Source organism: Saccostrea cucullata, unplaced genomic scaffold (assembly GCF_032062105.1).
Source record: "Saccostrea cucullata isolate Sc308-1 unplaced genomic scaffold, CSIRO_AGI_Scuc_v1 ctg2155, whole genome shotgun sequence".
NCBI lineage: Eukaryota > Metazoa > Mollusca > Bivalvia > Ostreida > Ostreidae > Saccostrea > Saccostrea cuccullata.
Window position 1 is genome coordinate 183,220 of NW_026923723.1, and position 21,786 is coordinate 205,005.

Below are 21,786 nucleotides of genomic sequence, written 5' to 3' on the forward strand. Positions count from 1 at the left end.
ATGGCACCTGATCCCACCTCTGATGTTTTGGGGGTCCGTGTTTGCTCTGCTCCTATTTTGTATTGTTTTATGGACTTTTTATCTTGAATACTGTTCGTTATCTCCATGTTTCATGCACGCAGGGGGTGGGCCTTTTACGTACATAATTTTTTAATATAGAGAATGTTCATTAAAAGTCAGATTCCCCCCTACCCAGTTAATATTGTAGTACGATCAAATAAAGGTAATGTAGTGTATGAGTAAAATAAAAATTGGTACTGAAAGGCGAAACCTAACACACACACCCTTAACCAACACCACCACGAAATAGGATTTCCGATTTAGGGCTCGATTTTTTTTTAGGTACCCCCCCCCCCCCAGAAAGATGCTATGTCACTGATTGTGAAACCGTTGTGATAAATGTCTTGTTTTATTTTTTTGTAGAAATTCCTGCATGCTCAACTATGTCAACAGGTCTGCTAACAAATGATGCTTTTGAGGAGTTCCGACGTCATATTCTGCCTTCAAGACGGGATTCATCATCCTCAGAAAAGAGAACGCATGTGACATTTCCTGCTGATTTAGTTGATCAAAAGAATTCTGAGAGAATTTCTCGTTTCTTTAAAAGAGCGGACTCTCTGGATTTGACAAAGCTTCTAAAGGTTTTTGATGACATGGATAAAAGAAATCGTGTGGATCCAAGCGTAGCATCGACGGCAGAGGTGGCGGCTGTCGTGGTAACATTTGTGGAGCGGATCTTAAAGAAGGTTGGTCAGATTGATCCACGGTTCTATTCAACCCTCCTTCCCGGGGGAAGTTTCTATGATGGGGTAAAGATAGGTAGGCCAGATGAATTCGACTTTACAGCAAAAATAGAGAAACTCTGTTCAAGAACGGAAATAGAATCGCGGTTCTCGCAGCGCAAGAAAGGCTTTGTATATGTGGTAATCACAGAACCTGAAGCTCTGGGGGAGTTTAGGGACTTTTTCACTGATGCAGAGGACGACGAAATATTAAAGAGTGGCGAAATTATCTTATCTGTGAAGAAAATTCAGAGACATTTTAGTGAACTTATTGATAAAGCTCTCGGAACTATCAATGTACCACGAGTTCTCGCTCCTGCTGGTAAGGATGATGGGTTAATTTGGCATTCAGTCCGCCACGGTCCCTGTGCTACTGTGTATGCAACATATTATTCAGTAGCTTTGGGAGAGATGAGTCTAGATATTGACATCGCTCCAACATTTGATCTACCAGAACCCTCTTACATACCTCCCGTCTTAAACTTGGTGAACGTGCCTCGCCTGTCTGACGGAAGAAATCCACTGCAGTCAAAATTAATCGAGGTGCTTCAGAATGAATTGAAAATAATGGTGGTACCGTTTACATTTGATAGAATAGCAATGGAATCCGACGGGCAGACGTGGTCTTATGAATACAGCGAAACTTGGAGAGTTTCATTCAACTCGCTTGAAAATTTTCTGTTTTCTATGCATGACAATGATTCTGTTGAAAAACAGCTTTATAGAGTTTTAAAGGTATTAAAAGAATCGTTCATTCAAAAAACTCAAAATTTGGAATCCAAAGCAGGAACGTCAAAAATTAAACTTGAAGAGCCACCTAGCACGAACATGACCTCCGTTACGGTAGAACCGGTAGGATTTCTGTCCGATTTCAGTGTAGAACCGATTGGAGCTTTCAGTGAAGAATCCGATGAAGATACTGATGACGAAAACTCATCAGATTCGCTTTGTGCGAGCGGACATCGTTACGAAATCCTGTACGAGCGCTCATCTTCGCAGTCTGGCTCGGATCCAGATGATGGAGCTGAAAATACTTGTAACCCCAGGCTAGCTGAGAGATGTGACGGGCTAAAACAGATCTCTTCGCTCGTCTCTTCTGATGAAGTTAACAATTCTAATCCAACTCAAGCTTACCGCAGCTCCAAACCACTGATCAAGACATATTACTTCAAAATGATCCTGTTCACGATGAAGCTATTGCTTGTTGATCACACAATGTGGAATCGGAAAAATTTGCCAGCACTGGTATTATTTGTACTAAAAATTCTCTTTTTTGTTTACTCTTCAAAGGAGAGATGCTTTGTCAACTTCTGGTTTCAAGAAATGATCGAGACATCAGCCAGGCAGTCTGTCGGTTTAGAAATCTTACAATCGTTAGAAGACATTCTGCAGGAACTAGAACTAAAAACAAGATCTCTGTAGTCATTTCATCCGACGAAGAAAGGATTGGGCGGTTGTTAAAAGTCGGTCTTCTGACAGTGTGATTAATCATTGGAAAATCTTTCTTCAACTCATCATCATCCAATGGCAATTAACGTATATACAAGTACCCGTAAATACAAGCAGTAATATATGAATGGACAAAATGACGGTCAAACCCAAATTGATTCCATGCATCTTCTACTTTCAATAAAAGCGTTGGCAGTCGAACATTCACCGCCGTAAAGGTTTGGTATAAACTAAATCATTTCTATAGAATGATTGTTGTACGAGTAAAGGCAAAATTATAGGAAGGAGAAAGACCCACAATGGAGGAAAATCAGGGTCCACAACTACACTGTACATTGAGTGGTCTTGTCGAACTTCGGGACACATGAGAAAAAGAAATTCTGTGTGTTCCTCAATTCTTTAGGAATCGCGACAATTCCTTTTATCTAACTAACAACAGTTTTTTTTTGTATTTATGTATCGACTCGATTCATACGCCCATGAAGTAAATATAAAATTCCATCGAATTTTAGACGATTGCTTTATTTTTGATAGCTTACGTACTAGAAATGACAAACTAATAAATGAAGTAAATGACAAACGGGGCGACTTCACCTTTTACATTTTCAGTTTCCCGTAATTATGTAGTATATTCTTTTATCACCTGCATAAAGAATTTAGTGATTTTGTATGCAAGAGCAATTTTTGTATATAACGGTATTCAAGACCAAAGTAGGCAGATAACAGATGTTGATGTTACATGGTTTTCTTGTTAAATGTCCGCATTCTGGTCTTAAAAAAATGAGTGTTTGCAAATAGAACTTATCCTTGAATGGATCTTTTTTTTTTTTACATATTTGATTCCAATCGTTAACCCATTATTTTATAATGCGGATTCCTCCCTTTAACTAATTGATATAGAGGACTAATAGTGGGAGTGATTAGTAAAAGAAGGCACCTGATCCAGCCTATTTTGTATCAGGGGCCCGTTTTAACGTCACGTGATGTGTACAGGATTTCTGAGGTAGGGTACAGTTTTTCGTCGTCATTCATTCTTATTATGTGTTTTCCTCTTTTGACTGTTTCTGGCAAGTGAATGGTTATTTACTTGGATGTCATGAAATTTTCACTAGAGTATTTAGGTATTAAAGAAATATCATTTTCTTTCACCTGCAAAATTGACGGAAAACAGTTCTTAATTTAGTAATTACTTTTTTTATACCCCTGCTCCGAAGGAGAGGGGGTATACTGTTTTACCCTTGTGTGTCTGTCCGTCCGTTTGTCTGTCCCTGACAAATATTTGGTTGCAATTTTTTTCAGCAACTGCTCATCGCAGATGCTTAAAAAATCTATTTAAAAAAAGTAAACTCATGTGACCTATTGCTATCTGTTTTCGTCCATCGTCGTTCGTCGTACGTTGGTCTTAAACTTTTGAACATTTTTAGCTTCTTCTCTGGAACCACTGAACCAATTTCAACCAAATTTGGTATACAGCATCTATGGGTGAAGGGGGAAAAAATAATTAATTCCATGGTCCCTGCCCCCTGGGGTCTAAGGGGTTGGACCAAAACCCCTAAATTAATGCAATCTTTAAAAATCTTTTTCTTTACTCCTGGACATCATGCAGTCAAACTGTTGGCAAGATTTTATTCAGCATTGTATCCTCTACCAAAATTGTGAAATTCATGGCCCCTGGCTCAGGGGTTCTGGTGTTAGGGTGGGGCTATATAGATCATATAGTTAAAGTGCAATTATTTCTTTGAAAATCTTTTCCTCTGCTCCTGTGTATTAAACATACTAACCAAGTACATAGTTATGATGACCAAGAGTGTCTCTTCAAAAATTGTGAATTCCATGGCCCCTGGGTCAGGGGGTCTGGTGTTAGGGCGGGGCTCTATTGATTATAACGCGAAAATGCATTAATTCTTCAAAAATCTCCCCCTCTGCTCCTGGGTATTAAATAAACTAACTTAGTATATACATGTAGTTATTTTGAGCAAGAGTGCCTCAAACAAATTTGTGAACTTCATGGCCCCTGGGTCAGAGGTTTTAGTGTAAGGGAGGGGGCTCTATTGATTATTTAGTGAAAATACATTGATTCTTTAAAAATCTCCTTCTCTGATCCTTGGTATTATACCAATAAACTATGTACACAGTTTTGATGAGGAAGGATGCTTTTTCCAAAATTGTCAATTTCATCGCACCTGGGTCAGAGGTTCTGGTGTTAGGGCGGGCCTCGAATGATTACTAGTATATAGTAAAAATGCATGAATTCTTTGAAAACCTTTTCCATGGCTCATGGGTGTTATGCCAATGATCTTAGTATATATATTTATGATGAAGAAAGGTCCATCTAGCAAAATGGTTAATTTCATGCCCCCTGGGTCAGGGGTATCGAGGGGGGTTTACATAGTCTGAAAATAAAGTAATGGTTTGAAATCTGCTCTTTAGTATTAATCAACCATTTATGATGAAATGAAATTTAGAAAATTTCCGAAATTTTGAAATATGTGGCCCCAGGGCCAGTGCTTCCTGTGGGGCATGGTGCACAGCTGGTTATAAAATTGAAATGCATTTTCTCTGTTACTCTGATCTACCTCTGGGTACTAAGTAACTTAGCATGCTAAGTATGGGATTATGATAAGCAATGGTGCCTCTTTTAAAATTGTGAATTCCATGTCCTCTGGTTTAAAACACGAACCAAATTCAATTGTTGGAAAGTTGATACATGATACTCAGGTGACCTATAAGGCCGATAGGCCTCTTGTTTAAAATCATATTCACATTGGAGCGGGGGTATTTCTAGTGAGCATTGATTCACAGACTTCTTGCTGTTATTCACAAACGTTCTCTAGATTGGCCTTTAGACATTTTTGGGATTGGGTGGGGGAGCTTTTATTCTTAACAAACAGAAAACAAAAGTAATATTATGTGTCCTCATGAATACTACCTGTTTTCTTCTCATTCTCGTCACTAAAACATCTGAGGTGGTGAAGAATAATTACATCATTTTGAAACAAAAATGTGCAGTGGGGATTAAATACTCCTAATGCAGAGCAAGAACACCATCCTGGCAAGCATAACACTACAAAAGGTGTATAACTCGGCTGTTTAATTTACTAAGTACTGAGTATTTGATTGCTTGTTTCTTCGTCAGTGAAGCTCTGAACATATATTGCTGAAATTATACTTTTAGGTATTAAGATATTTTGATCAGAAAAAAAATAGTATTGGAGTTGTTCCTCTTCTGCTAGTGTTAAGGCTACGACAGAACTGTACAAAAGAAATAGTACAAACCTGTTACAATGTGAATAGATAAGACAAATGCAAATATAAAGATTTTTTCATTTCTTAACATAAAAACTAGATGCAAGTTCTTTTTTTCCCAAAATTACTAAGCTCATAAAAATTTTGACACATAAACTGTACTAATTTTTCCTCCAACGATAACATTTTTTACACTTACCTCTTAAATTTTTATGTTGGGGAAAATAAAAACTAAATTAAAATAATCTTCTTTGTTGGTTTTACAAAGAAAGTTGATTGAATTTTTGTTCCTATAATAGTTTTATAACGTCTATTTTCGATTGCAGGGTTATGTGAAGACATTCTTTTATGTTTTTTTTAATAAAGAGGATGTTTTGAAATTTTTCTTTTTCTTTACCTTGCGTTGTTATATTATACCGCGATCTTATCATATAAATGAAGGAGAAGATAACTTATTTCATTTACTTTTTTTATTAACAAGCTTTGACATTTTTTCAGTTGATTAAAATTTATATGTCATACATCCCAAATTTCTGGACTATACTGGGTTACATTCATAAATGCTGCCTCCTTTCCATAAGTAGACATAGTTCAGAACAAACTTCTGTACAAAGATTGTTAATCAATTGTTTTATACACAGATTACATCTATTGATATATGTATTGATTCGATAAAAAAATTCTTTAATTTTTTTTCAGTTTTGTAAATAGATATTAACAATTGCTATTACATGTAACTAAGATTTTAGAATATCATTGATACGCATGCTTTCCATTTATTCCTCCATAAACAGTCAAGGAACAAATCTCGCATACACATGGTACCTTTTGAAGATTTATTAGAAGGTTAGGACAGTATTCTCACTATCATTCAACTAAATAGGCATTCTTATATTGACGGTCTGCAGTGATATCGTCTTCCAGTAGTTCCATAGCAGTTGATTTGAACATATTTTATTGCTTGTACTTTACAATTGGGATTGGGCAAAAGTTCTAAAAACTTATTACGCCCTCTCCCTACATATACATTATACCAAACATATTTACATACATGGGTTTCAGCTTAAAATGAAATAACAACAATAATAATAATGTAATAATAATATATAATAATCAGAGTGAAACACATTCACTAGAATACATTTCATATGTAATAGACATGCTTTATGAGATTTACAATCAGATATAATTATTGTCTCAACCAAATCGTCCTGACTTTTTAATAAAAGTTTGTACAATATAAAATAGGTATTCATTTTCAAAATCATTTAACGTTTTATCTCCCCAGAGTAAAGTGTGAGTATCGACAGTGTGTAATTTACCCATTCGCAAAAAATTGTCAAAAAAATCTTTCCTGGCTTCTGTATATTTTTTGCATGAGAAGAAATAATGATGAGTATCCTCCAATCTTCCACAAGAACATAGTGGACTCAAAATTACATTACATTGAAAAAGAGCACACAGTTATGTCTAAGCCTCGTGTGTTCCATAACTGAAGTAAGAGGGTGGCATTTGTTTATTGTAAGAAATAGACTTTTTAAAAATAGATAACGAGGGAGAATTTCTTACATAAAGAGGTAATGAGTTCCATAGCAGTTTGTCCGTATGTTTTATTTTTGCCCGGGGACTCGATTAAAAAAATTGCTAAGAAAACTCCCATTTCACTTGTATATTGAAGATATGTTGATATTTATATTTTTTTCCTTCTGTATTCATTTAAAGTCTCATAGGGCGTCATTAAACTGAACAGCGCCATAACGTCACCAAACGTCGCCATTTTTCATGAGTTATGTTTCCAACTTTCTCATTTCGAATGATCGGGAAACTGCTAAAAGTTAAAACAAATGCTTTGAATTTTTCCAAACGACGACACAATAGATATAGTTGATGTAAAAAAGAATAACTTTTACCCTATTTCTTTTTCTATTTAATTCTTCTATTTCGAAATAATACTCGTGTATTCTCTAATAAAACCCTGGGTTTTTTTAATAGTGCGCTGTATCGCCGTAACCTGTGCACATTCAAGCATAATAAAATCTCTTTTTTGTCTTCCATTTTTTCAACAAAAAAAAAAAAAATAAAAAAATAAAAAGCACTTGGATCCTGATAGGCAGTTATAAATAGATTGTATTCAAGACAAAAGTTTAGAAAAAAAAAGTTCTACAAAATGGAAGAATTTTCTGATAATCGTTGCATAAACAGTGTATAAAACAAATGCATTGTAATGTCATAGATTGTTGAAAATGAAATTTTCTACAAGAAAAATGTGCATATATAAATGTTTCCTAAGTTGTATTGTGTTTTCACATGAATTACTAATTTGACTATGCTTTTTGGGGAGATTATATCATCTCATACCGCGAGATATGTATATGTATGTACATGTATACATAAAAAAGATAATAAATCGCGCATTTCATTTACTTTCTTTATAAGCAAACTTCTACATTATTTCCTTTGATTAAAATTTATATGTCATAAATCACAAATTTCCTATGAAATTAGTTAATTATCTTTTTTAAAATTTTATTCCCCGGGATATGTTTAAACATAATTTAAGATTAGTCGTTCTTTTGTAGAAATAATTGTCATATTTGCCGTTGGTGATCTTTAATGCTTTTGATCTTGCAAGAAGCACTTTGAGATTAGAAAACAATATTTGAAATTGAAACCCACCCAAAAAAATTAACTAACGAAAAGGCAAAAAGAGAGAAACAAAAGGAAATTTATCACAGAACATAAATGAATACAAATAAGATTATATAATGATATATTTGCTAATAAAGGTCGCAGGATTTTTTATGCCAAATTATTTCAGAGTTTGCTTAAATCCTGTTGTTTTATTTCTTCAATATTGGAAGAATTATGGAATTAAAGAACTAGTATACAAACAGTGTAGAAGTAACTATTATAATACTGATATAAAAGTATATTTATACGGCTACTACACGTGGTGATGAGTAAAGCAAAGAATAGAAAATAGTATGTAACTTCCATCATAGTACCAAGAAGACTTAAACAACATTAAGACTTTGCATTCAATTTTATATATTTTGAAATTATTATATACAAGTTTGTTGTACGTGGCATATTTACTTTACGTCGGCAATTATGTAGACGGCTTTGGGATTACTGAGTGACAAGAAAACATTTATAAAAATTAATTTTCGATGCAGTCTATTTGAAGTATTATCATATGTTTAAAAAATTAAAGTACATTGTAACTCCCCTTTCTTTGTTTGCGTTAGATGTGTCAAAAAATACTAATTTTCTTGAGATCGTTTTATCATAAAGTCGACAGTTATAGCGTCAAAGCATTCAAACAATGGAGGAAAAGTAGATATATCAATTAACCAATTAAGATTAAGAGATCGTGGCATTTTTAACAAAACACACGTTTAATTTTTCCATGAGAAAAACCTAGACTAACTCGGTGAATTTTATCGTTATAAAAACAACTGGCGCTTCTGCATTTCGCCACGAATAAAAAATCCTTTGTTATCAAAGTAATTTTAAAACTATCTACAGCTTGAACAAGCACAGTGATAACATAGTGATGTTTTTATTTTGATTCTGAAATTAAATTAAAAATAAATTTAATTTTCCAAGGAGTAAACTGTCATAAGGGTTTCCTTCGTGTTCAGTAACTGGCAGTCTCATGGGCGGGCATGTCGACGTGAAATAATCAGCATTACTTAATATTCTGTCGATATTTCCAAGGATCTGTGACGGTTCATGATCATTTATTTATCAAAAGGAAACCGACCAATCAAAATCCACGCTCGTCAAATTGATTTCATTCATATTCCCAGCGCGGCAGAGTGTCTGACGAATTCTACTATTTGCTAGTTTTATTGTCACCCGGACTTTAAAAAACATGTGAAAAGTTTGGAATTATTTTTATATTCTACCTAAGGATATACAAATTTTACACGTACACGCTAATTATCGGGCGGCCACTTTGATCTCCCGGCAACGTGATCGCAATCAAAAAGACACCTCCATAGATAATTTGATTCCATGTCTTTTTAATTTATGGCGTAGGAAATTTTACTTTTGAGGTAAAATGTGAAAAGAAAATCGGAAATAATGTCTTAGGCGCAATAAATAATATCACCGACAAGACTTTGTATTTTGAACCATTGGCTAGCTGGACTGACTTTTAATTATTTTAGTTTCAACGCCTATAGACAAGAGTGTGTTTTGTTGCAATGTGTGATAATAGATAAAAAGTGTTAGGTCTGTAATCATCTGGAAATCTTGGACTTTTGTTTGCGCTTTGACGTTCAGCATAAGGAGATGAAGAATCCCGAAGTGTCCTGTATATTGATCTACCTCTTCTCTGGATTTTACCTTGTTCAGGCCTCATGGTGGTAAGTAAAAAAAATCTGATGTTATATTCTATCAAATCTGTAACAAAACTAATATTTATTTCATAATCATTAATAATTAGAAATAAATAATTATCTTTGAAAATTAATTACCATGCAGTCAATTTAGTTTTCCGGAGTAACTGCAAAGATTATTTTTTCATAAGTGTACCAAATTTAATACAAATTAAGAAATAAATATTATAAAATCAACAATTTAAAATTTGAAATCTAGGCGATAGTTATTTTATGGCTGTAAAATGATTGTTACCAACCCTTTTCATTGGCCCACTAACATATACTTGATCAAATTGAAATTGAAGAGCTTATCATGTTTATTGTAAGTCGTTCAGTCGTCAGAAAATGAATACTTGGGGGAATTAAAAGTAAACACGGAATAACTTACAAAGAAGCATGTATCGTATCTGAATTCAGACCATACTGACCCAAGCTAATCACTAAATCAGTACACAAAAATCTCAGTGTCCACCCGTCAAAGTGACTCGCATTTGATGTGCTAGTAAATATTTATCAATCTAATAACCAACCATTCGTGAATCTTCAGAGTTGAAACAATTGTATAAACCATAAGAAATTATACAAATATATTTCTAAAAGTGATATGCACTTAAAATTCGAGAAAGAAAAAAATACACTCCATAAAACATGTCCTAATTCGAGACGTTAGCACGCCTGTTTCGTATTTTTGCGATGTTCATCTCATTTGTAATCTACTCTCTCCAGACATCAAGCGAGAATTCCTACATGCTAATTAACCAGATTAAAAATCTATTGCACTTTATAATGGCATGCAATTAAGTGAATCTGTTTTCAGCCTATCTAGACTTCTTTGTAGTAAAATCTGCTGCGGTTCGCCCATTCAACAGATGGATTACAGTTTCCCCCTTCTAAATAAGCGTCCTCATATTTCAAAAAAATTCTTAAAGAAAATTCATAGGCTGGCAAACAATTTTATAATTCGTGTGTTTGCTTGTTTTAAACAATTTACAAGAATTCGGGACAAGTGAAAAGTACAGTACTAGATAGATATCTTAAGGATTTTGAAATTCTTTGAATTCGAAAATTTAAAATATTTGCATTTTTAATCCAGAGAGTGAGTAATGGACATTTTTTTTATTTTTCTTATTTTTGTTCAATAAACTTATATGATTCATTTAACCATGTCTTAGTCATTATATTTTAGAACTATTATTTTTTTGAAAATCAAAATATTTATTGTTAATAAATTGAATATGTCTTGAAATGCTGTCTAGTGATTGGATTAATGTGAAAGGATTAGGGGGGATTAAGAAGAAATCAGTGGATATGTTGCTGACACTCTTCTCTTCTTCTCCACAGAGCAGGGGAAAGTGACACCGAACCCCGCTAATCGTTAGGTAAACAGTCTTGAATTCAGTGGATTAATCTCTCACAAAAGCCGATACAAGTTCAGCAATATTTATCAAATCAGCCGTGTTCTCTTGTAAGTTTTATTTATTTTATCAAAAGACAAGTTTAATCGCAGTTCCTCGGTTGCGCTGTTTCGAATGCTGTTTAAAGCTGAACTTTTAAGTAGGAAAAAAGACTCCACTTCTCTGAATTCTGACTCTAGAACTAAAAAAATTGAATAAATATAAAATGCATTCTGCTAAATGTTTGGTTTGTAAACCATTATTCCCTTTATCCCAAATAATATAAATCGCCTAAAAATTAATCATGATCATTAGTAGTAAAATGGGGGGAAAAAAAAGCTCAAATTAAGCTCAACATCGACAATTTCATAAAGTATTTTTCTTGTTTCGAAATTTGAAAAATTAACCAGTTTGGAATTTTCTTTCCTGTGCTCTTAAAAATGTACAAATAGAATTTGCCAGAATTAAAAAAAAAATGTAAGCCCATTTTTCTACAAGTTATGTTTGGCAAAATAATTTACAAATCGCTGTTTTCACAATAAGTTGCAATATTTAATGCAGTGTAACAGATGATAATAATTTTCTAAATTTGGGGGAAAATATGTCAATTTAGATTCTGTCTATTTTTTACACAAGTCACACAAGCGAGCTATTATTTTGCTATCTTTGTGCAAAAGCGAACAGAAAACCTTCTCTTTAAATTATGAAAACTAAATGAATGTAAATTTGAGCAACAGCAAAAAATGAACGGATCTTTTAACATTTAACACTGTCAGGAAAACATATAAAGATTTTAAGGTGTATTTCAAATGTTACAAAAATGCTAAATTAAAATGTTTTTATTTATATTAATCAGATTTAAATAGCAGATCAAACTACAAATGTACAAAGATTTCATCTGCAAGTTACAATAGGATTTCGTTTGAACTTTTTTATTCTGTATACATCTGATGCAAGTAATTTCAACTTTACTTAATCTCTTCTCGTTTTAGACGGAATGATAATAATTTTCAAGTAAAACTAAAATGATAACTTTTATAAAATTTTAAGTTAAACATGTTATCCTAATAACAAAAAGGGATATACACAGATATCGTTAATATTTTTGATACCACTTTTGAAGATATTGCTTTTAGATAATGTTTTAACCAATACACTTACTTAGGTTTTAATATGACAAATCAGAAATAAGTTAAAAATAAAACACGATCACTTATGGGAACTTCTCTAAAACAAAACTGACGACTTCATATGAATTTGACACGAAATTAAGAAGAACGACTTTAAATATAAATTATATTGCTCATCGATTTAAATTAACTTATTAAACAACATCACATGAAACACTGTTAATAACAGAGTACATAAAGCTGTTAGGTATATTTTATATATCAATTATTTTTTGTGATGTTCAAAAAAAATATTCCAGTGAATCAAGTAGTGTAAAATAGTAAGGCCCCGAGTCCTAATAAGTAATACTTGTATCTGTTACTGGTTATTTAGGTCTGTGCTAGGTGTTATCATGATCGACCAATTGTCATTGTCAAATCTTGTGATTGTGGGCTCTGAACCTATCCAAAATGTGAATGAATCCTGTTTTATTCAACTCAATTTCCACATCATATGTCATTGATGTGAAATTAACACAAAGAATAATAGTAACCTAATTAGTACACAGAGTAATTGAACATTTGGGATATCGAGTTTCAAGGAGACGATTTAACTATCTGTACCGATATTTTTTTTAATGGGCCACATTTGAATGTCTTTATTGATTATCATCATTTCTTCTTAATGAAGCAGAAATCTGAAAATCGCAAACAGAGATTTTCTTTAATGAAAAAAAAAAATTGTGGGATTAAATTTCAAAGACTGGTGTTCTGTATTGAATGGCTGGTCTCTTTTTGTGTTAAATGTTCTCTGTGCCGGAGACAAATTGAAACCGGCCACCTCTTGAGGAGCTGTGCCGACGGCTGAACTATCAGATATCTATCATCATAGATCTATATTACAATCTGGTATAACATCACACCTGATGTTGTGACGAGGGAACAGATTTTAATTGATTTGCAGGTTTAGGATATCATTTAATTCCACATCAATAACACTTCGTTCCTACCCTACGAGCTCAATTTTTCCGATCTCACTGAAGAAGTTTTCATTGCTAGACTCACCATTTCAGCACAATCTCTGGTTACGCTGCACGTTAACTCGGTCAATACAGAGAAGTTAGAGGACTCCTGTCAAATGGGAATGCTTACTTCTCCCAGGCACCTGACCCTACCTCATGTTTCCGAGAAGCCTTATTTTTGCCCTGAATTGTTCACTAAGTTATGAGATTGATCACCATGCGTTATCTATCAACTTCTTCTCAACACCACCCTACCATTCAACAATTTTACAATTTCAAGACTCTTTTTTTGCACTGACAGTATGTAAGTGGATTCTTGCTACCGACAATGTAAACAAATAGTTTAATCTGAGTATATCAATATGAGCTTCAGAAAAGTCAGAATTGTTCACCAGGACAAGGGTCTGAGGGGGTTTAGAAGGAGGGTTGATAGCTAGAATCCCTGATTCAAACGGCGACCGATAACATTGAGGAACAGCCGAGATAGTTCTGATAAGACCCCTTTGAAGGCAGGTCGGTTAAAGATTGGCTAAGTAATTCGCTCACTTTCTTTTTCCGCACGAGCTCTTTGTTTTTTGTTGGACAGCACTTGAAACCAAACATTCAAGATTCGTTTTGTCTACAACATGGATTTGATTTAGATATAAAACATTATATGATCTGTGTTTTTGTGGTTTGGTGATACCATAATCGCAGACAAACTTGTTCACATGCACATTGCAAACGGTTTTTTTAAACCTCTGTTTTCTCAGATTTCATAGACACCAAACATAACAGAACACTTCCGAAATGATGCCTGCCAAGAATTTCTCAAAAGATTCATGGACAATACCAGCAAATCATTCATTATTTAATAGAAAATTAAGCCGATATGATTTATCCAGATGTGCATTGATAAAACTGGAACATTTTTCTCTTCTCGGTCGTTCTTCCTGTTCTGAATTCTAGTCATAATTCACATTGTTTTCACACTTCTCGTTTTGGATGCACACCCACCGATTTTCTAAAAAGCACCTGTCACTAAAATACTTTAAATTCAATTTCTTAGCAATGAAAGGTGAAATACATGTACTTGCTTTAAAAATTAAAATGAAATTCTATTTTTACACATATTCTACGTGCAATATCTATGTTTTGCCTTTTCTTAAATGGCATGTTGAAGTTATGTGTGGCAATTCCTATTTTAAGGAAAGTGTTTCGTCTTATTTACTGAACACTCAATCTTTTCATTTCAAGACGAAGTTTTAAGTCATTAAACAGTGACATGACAGAGAAATTTAGTATCGGGTTCAACGTGTCAATATTTACCAACACAGAGATAGGTGTCATCGACTTCATGAGAAGTATGTGATCTCGTTAACGAGACAATACGAGACGACGCCATTATGTAAAGATTTATTTTACATAAAGAAAAATCAATCGGAATGCTTTTAAATCTCATTAAAATAATTTTTGTCAAAGTATCAAATTACACGTTTAGTCTAAGGACTTTTTTAAAATTAGTCGAAAACAGCTTACAAGTCAGCTCTGTTTTCATATTATGAGATTGTGCTAGTAGTGTAAGATGCCTAGTGCTCTCAAAAACATGTCATCAAAATAAGATGTTCTGTTCTAATATAGTTATTAATCACTCTGATGATTTTGAATTAATTTATTTACTCTACTTCAAAACGAAAATATAGTTGCTGAGGCCATCTTTAAAAAATTGTTTGGTTGCCTTCTCCCGACCGACTTCTAAAAATGGACGTTCGGGGAACATTTTTCTTATGCATTCTGAAAATAGATTTTGAAAATTCTGCATCAATTTGAAAATTTTCTCTCCCACCCACCAACCAAAATTTTTCACCCAAGGTCGGGAGAAGGCAAACAATCATTACATTGTATTTTAAAGTTGACTTGATTGTTTTTTCATTTAAAAAAAAAAGGGGGGGGAGATAATTTAACTATGAAAATCACATCATTTCATACAAATAGATATGAGTTCCTGAGTATGATTTTCTTTCATTGATTTTGAAAGGAATATTTTAATGTTTGAATTTTATTCTTGTTATTTGCATGAAGCAATAAAAGAATCGCTTCGATGGGATTGCAGAATTCCGATAGCATCTGTTCTGATTAGGAGACAGCGTTATCTTAAAATATCTACTTGCTTGGTGTCGACTTTAATGGTAATATGATTGAAGAAGAAAGAAATTAACCATCATTACTTCTCCCTTTTTTAAAATAACTCAACATATTTTATGACATTAAAATAAGAACGGTACAATATATTTTTCTCTCGTAAAAGAATTTTTAAGTTCCGTTTTATATGTAATTTTTCAATCGTGCAAAATTTTAAGGTATGAATTGAAATCAGGGGATTAAATAGAGTATGTATGATCAAAGAGCAGATCGCCTCGAAGACTTTATAGTCAGATAAAATGTGCTCTATCTCAATCATCTAAATACATGATACTCAGATGTAAAGTCAAGTAACAAAGTATTAGATTCATGCATAAATTTGTAAGATTTTATCAGTCTTCTTTAAAAAAAAACTCACAAGCTCTTATAAAGGGGGTACACACATAGATCACATCTGTAATAAACGTGGGGAGTCGTATTGGGCGAGTTTCAATTAGAACATATTTTATGAGCCAGTTTTACGAGCGCTTCAATAGGGTTTTTACGGCTGCAATGAGTCCGGGTCTTTTAAGCTGTATTTACGAGATCGTATCATAATTTTCTGTTGAAATAAATTGATTTACCGTTCTCTATGCAGTTGAAGTTATGAAGCAATGACGAGGAGAACGGTTCCTACGATGATTTGGGATAAATATCTTCTTGTTTTTATTTCCCCCTCTGGACTGACATCCACCATCGAGCAATGTTTACGAGCGTGTTCGATTAGAAATCACGGAATGTGATTACACGGTCTAATCTTTACGGCCCTACTTGATATCAATATCAACATTAAACGAATGATTTCCTCCATAGATAAAGAATTACCTTCATCAGCTAATAAACCTCCCAAATTCTGATTTATGTTCCAGCCAAAATTTTAATATCGGAAGGTTATATAATTTATATTTGGAATGTTTATAGAAGCCAGGCAGGCTCATAGAAATTGAGGAAAATTCGTCGATCCTTCAGAGACCCGGGATGTCCTTTGTGCCAGCGGGACTTAACTTTGATTGGTCCTTCCTGTCTTACGAATCGCTATATGAACACTTTATCACAATTATTGGATGTGATGAGGCCACACACAGTTGTTTGTTAAGAAGCCAATTCCTGCCACTTCAACCCCAAACACTTAATCAGTCAATTATTCTCAACAGCCAGTTATTCTTTGAGATATTTAAAAACTGCACAAGGATACTTCTTTTTTGCTCTCTTTTTTATCCAAAAAATATTCAGTTTCATGCGAACTCAAACGTTCGTGTCTCCTCAGGTCACCCTCGCCCATTTTCATGAAAGAAAAAAAAACTTTGTCCTTTAAAATGATTTCACAGTTCAATAGAAATCTTGTCATTTTAGAAGGCATTGGTTCGCTCTTACTTTGATACTGTTTAAATGCTTTCCCCCAAAAGTGCAATCAACGTTACGTATCCTCAGTTATATCAAAGTATTATCTTCAGCTGTAAAAGAGACAAGTATCCGTCAATATCGATAGCATACAGCAAAGGGTCTGTTCTCAAATTTTCCTTATTTAGCATAAATAGTGATGATGTTTTTAAAAATTTTCTTTGCTAAATATAAAAAACTATTCACCATTTTGAGCACAACGACTTTCTGAACATGTTACATATGGGTGCACTGTTTTACTAGTACTTAGGACGGTTTTGACGGTTTTTCACTGAATTACAGATTCATGTACTTGTCGTCAATATTTCTTGGACGGCAAGTAGTAAAAATTTGGACGGCCACATAGGAATAAACAAAGTTATGTCTTCCACATTTACAGAAAAATATTCAGTGTCTTTCTCAGAACCTACACAAGCTGACGAGTGGAGGAAAATTGCAAAAAGGGAAAATTTCTTTAATTCTAATTAATTCCCGGCGTTTCAGTGTTAATTGTTATTGGTCAAAACAAAATATATATAAGGTCTGTTTCCAACTTTTCACAGAATCATGTCGGGCTGTTCAAGCTCATGGAAGACCCGAACAGCCCAACAACATATTTCTGTTGACAGTAACAAACCTAAGAAGTTATTTTGTACTGTAATTGTGTTGATTTAGTCAACAGAAGTAAAATGTAACGAGTCGAGATATAACTGACTATTATAAATGTAATTGACAGGTACCTAGGTATTATTGGATCGGTTCGACCAACCATGAGAGAACTGCTGACGTCAGATACGGAAGTGACGGATTGTGCTAATATGAACTTCCTGTCGGAAGAACAGCGGAAGTTGTGTGGACAGGAACGCCGTCTTCCGAGGGTTATTAGTGAGGGAGCTTCATTAGGAATCAGTGAATGTAAACATCAGTTTGGAAATCGCCGGTGGAACTGTTCAACATATAACTCTACAGACGTTTTTGGGGGAATTCTTAAAAAGAGTAAGTCCTGAATTTCAGGTAGCGGTTTATCAAAGGAAACTGGTTTTATCCATGCTTGAATCGTTTTTAAATTAATTAATAGTTTAATATGTTTACATGTAAGAAACTATAACATGATACCAGTTGCAATATAGTCGAACCCCGTAAGTGATAGGCTGGGAACACATTTTTCAATAAATAGCCGGAAATTATTCAGAAGTTCGTCATCTGGTCATCCGGGGATGAATTACCCATATTGTACACAAGTATTCACGCGGCCTCTCCCCGGAGACGACTGGCTCTATCAGACGACCGCCTTGATTGATAGATAATTTGATTTAGAAAAATAAAGGAGAAGTCCTTTTCATTGATCATCGATACACAAATATTGTTTTCACATGTCCCATGGATGAGTTGATGAACCAAATTATTTTAATTTTTTTCAGAAATTCGAGAAAAAGCCTATATTTACGCTATCTCCTCAGCGGGAATAATGTACAGTATCACACGATCCTGTGCGAAAGGAGAGCTAGACAACTGTGGTTGTGACATGAAAGTCAGACGGAAAGATACACAAGGACAATTTGAATGGGGTGGATGCTCCGAAAACACTAAATATGGCGCCAAGTTTTCCCGGAAATTCGTGGACACAAAGGAATCCTCCAAAACGTCAACTTCCTTAATGAACTTGTGGAATAATGAAGCAGGAAGGAAGGTATTGAATCGTTCGTCTTCCAGATACTTTGGTACTGTATTCCAGTCCGAGACAATGTGTATTCATCTCCTCAAAAAATTATGTTCCCGAAATATTAAATATTTTTAATTATTACTAATACCAAAGCAAGGCCACATGCATGATGTTTACGGCTCTGTATCGTGCAAAAAATTAGCAACCATAATATCAAAACCATTTATAAATAACAGTTATAAAACCAAATCCAGTAGCTAGAAGTAGAGAATCAAAAGTCAAAAGATTTAGCAATAATATAACCAAGACAAATACATTTTATTTAGGTCTCTGTATTAATGCTATTTCAATAGTTCTTAGCAGAAAATAAAAGTATCAACAAAAAAGCCATTAATACATGTAGGTATAATGATAGCACAAAATTCATTAGATAGTACTACCAGCATTTGTTTTAGTTATAATATAAAACCAATACCAAGTCTTGGCTGTTAAAGTGAAAAGTTATTTACAGAAGTACCAAAACCAGTAACGTTCTACCGAGTGTAAGCAGTTATTGTACAAAACATCATTTTAACAAATACATGTAGCACTAAGGCACCCCAAAACCAAATTTTGGCGGAACTAGTACCAAAACTAGTTACCAACAGGAGTAACACTTACCCAGTTATCGGTAATATTATTACTAAAACCAGGAATTGTCAGAAGTAAGAAAAAAATAGTAGTAGTAATAAAGCTGATATTATATTACCATATATGTTCTAAAAAGCGGAGTTTATGCCCCATCCCGGTATTAGCAATAATCGTACCAAAACCTGTAGAGGTCGTACAATGTACATGTAATAATATTTAATCATTTACCGGTTTTAGCAATAATCGTACCAAAACCTGTAGAGGTCGTACAATGTACATGTAATAATATTTAATCATTTACCGGTTTTAGCAATAATCGTACCAAAACCTGTAGAGGTCGTACAATGTACATGTAATAATATTTAATCATTTACCGGTTTTAGCAATAATCGTACCAAAACCTGTAGAGGTCGTACAATGTACATGTAATAATATTTAATCATTTACCGGTTTTAGCAATAATAGTACCAAAACCTGTAGAAGTCGTACAATGTACATGTAATAATATTTAATCATTTACCGGTTTTAGCAATAATAGTACCAAAACCTGTAGAAGTCGTACAATGTACATGTAATAATATTTAATCATTTACCGGTTTTAACAATAATAGTACCAAAACCTGTAGAAGTCGTACATTGTACATGTAATAATATTTAATCATTTACCGGTATTAGCAATAAAAGTACCAAAACCTGTAGAAGTCGTATAATGTACTAATATTAAATCAGTCTGTTATTAAAGGTGGATCCACAACAGGGAATCCAAGTTTGAAATTGAAATATATAGTAAAAGTATGTAAAAATCTTCCTTAAGAGCCATTACATGTCCAGAAAAGCTGAAACTTATGTGAAAGCATCTTGGGGTAGTGTAGATTCTAAATTGCTCAAATCATGACCCCGGATGTATAAGGTTGGGCCACAATAGGGAATCATTGAAAACAACGAAACATGAAGAAAAAAATATTCCTGAGGTACTAGTGTAGGTTCTAAATTGTTCAAATCATTTCTGGGTAGGGTTGGGCCATAATTGGGAATCGTTATTCCACATTGAAACATACAGGAACAATATTTATAAATCTTTTCGAGATCCCCTGGACCAGAAGAATTGAAATTTATGGGGAAGCTTCCTGGGTTATTAATACAATATATGTCATTTTTTTAATAGATGAGTTTGGACAAATAAAAGAAAAAAAACTTACTATACCCCATATGCAATTAACGTTAAGATTCTTACATAAAAAGGAGTCCAGGCATAAAATGAAATACCATAAAGGATCACTACCTTTATGCCTGGACTTCGAATATGTACATTATACTACTTCTGTCTATATTTTATCCCTTCAGTCCGATCTTATTTTGTTTTCCAGGCAGTAAAGATGAAGATGGACCTCGTTTGTAAATGTCACGGAGTATCTGGATCATGTTCAATTAGAATCTGTTGGCAGAAAATGAAGGAATTCCGATCTATTGGAGCATTTTTGAAGGAAAAATTTGACGGTGCGAGCTTGGTGAAATATAACAAAGCAAAAAATAAATTAAAAAGAATTAGTAAAAATATGAAAAAACCAACGAAAAAAGACCTTGTGTATTTAGAGGAATCTCCCGATTTCTGTGATTTTCATCCTAAATCTGGGTCACTAGGAACCAAAGGGAGACAATGCATAAAAGACGGTTACGGATTGGATGGGTGTAATTTAATGTGTTGTGGGCGTGGTTACTATACAACTGTCGAGGACATTCGGGAGGATTGTGACTGTAAATTTGTGTGGTGTTGTCGTGTAGACTGTAAAACGTGCACACATAAAGTCGAAAAGCATTTCTGCAACTGAGGAAAATGGACAGGAATTCCAAAAAACTCCTAGTATTTTGATGATTTTGAAATAAACTTACCGGTTCCTTCAGCAGATTCTCATGGAGACAGGGCCAAGGAAGAGGACAGGGGAGGTAATCTGAGACAGTGCGCTTCCAGACTCACAGAAAACATTAAACATTTCTACTACAGCTGTATATTTACACTGCGGCAGATGGACATTCTTGAGAATGTGTGTTTCTTTTCCAGAATTCGGAGGATAACCGTATTGAATTCTCAGTATAGAGCCTTTTCACTGAAACTTACAAACAATAAAAGAAGTGAATAAATGCTTTTGCAGAGTTCAAAATACCAATCTTCGAAAAACTCGCTTGCTTTGAGTGACATAAAAAGAACATGTGAGTAGTTGATCAGGTTCTGTGTTTTTAACAGACTAAGCAGACGGCTTAGAAAACTTTGACGCGTATTGGAGTGTCTCGCTTAACACAGGTGACGTCATTAAACAGAATTTTGACCACGGGTACTAACTATATTTATTATTATATCTTTTATATGCTATTCTATTTCCTGTGGTGTGCATTTGTTTTGTTATATTTTTGTGGTTTTATTACATAACATTTATCTATATAATACTTCGTTAATAAATGAAGTATTAACAAAATCATCTTTGCTGTCTATGTTGTTAGTTCTAATGCATTGAACATTACTGTGTGATCAAACATTACAGTACTAGTATTTCCAGAGAGTGGGAAC

At 33.9% G+C, this 21,786-nt stretch overlaps 2 protein-coding genes across 2 annotated transcripts; both read left to right on the top strand.

Annotated features, from left to right (window-relative positions):
* The first annotated feature begins 442 nt into the window (after positions 1–442).
* Positions 443–2,232, top strand: LOC134264752 (uncharacterized). The gene has a single exon (XM_062747037.1). It carries the CDS (start codon positions 444–446, stop codon positions 2,202–2,204), a length of 1,761 nt encoding a protein of 586 aa, XP_062603021.1. The 5' UTR covers position 443; the 3' UTR covers positions 2,205–2,232.
* Positions 2,233–8,988: 6,756 nt separating this feature from the next.
* LOC134264756 (protein Wnt-4-like) lies at positions 8,989–21,672 on the top strand. Its single transcript, XM_062747039.1, has 4 exons — positions 8,989–9,850; positions 17,667–17,926; positions 18,352–18,620; positions 20,591–21,672. The coding sequence occupies exons 1-4, from the start codon at positions 9,777–9,779 to the stop codon at positions 21,050–21,052; spliced, it is 1,065 nt and encodes a 354-aa protein (XP_062603023.1). The 5' UTR covers positions 8,989–9,776; the 3' UTR covers positions 21,053–21,672.
* The last annotated feature ends 114 nt before the right edge of the window (positions 21,673–21,786 follow it).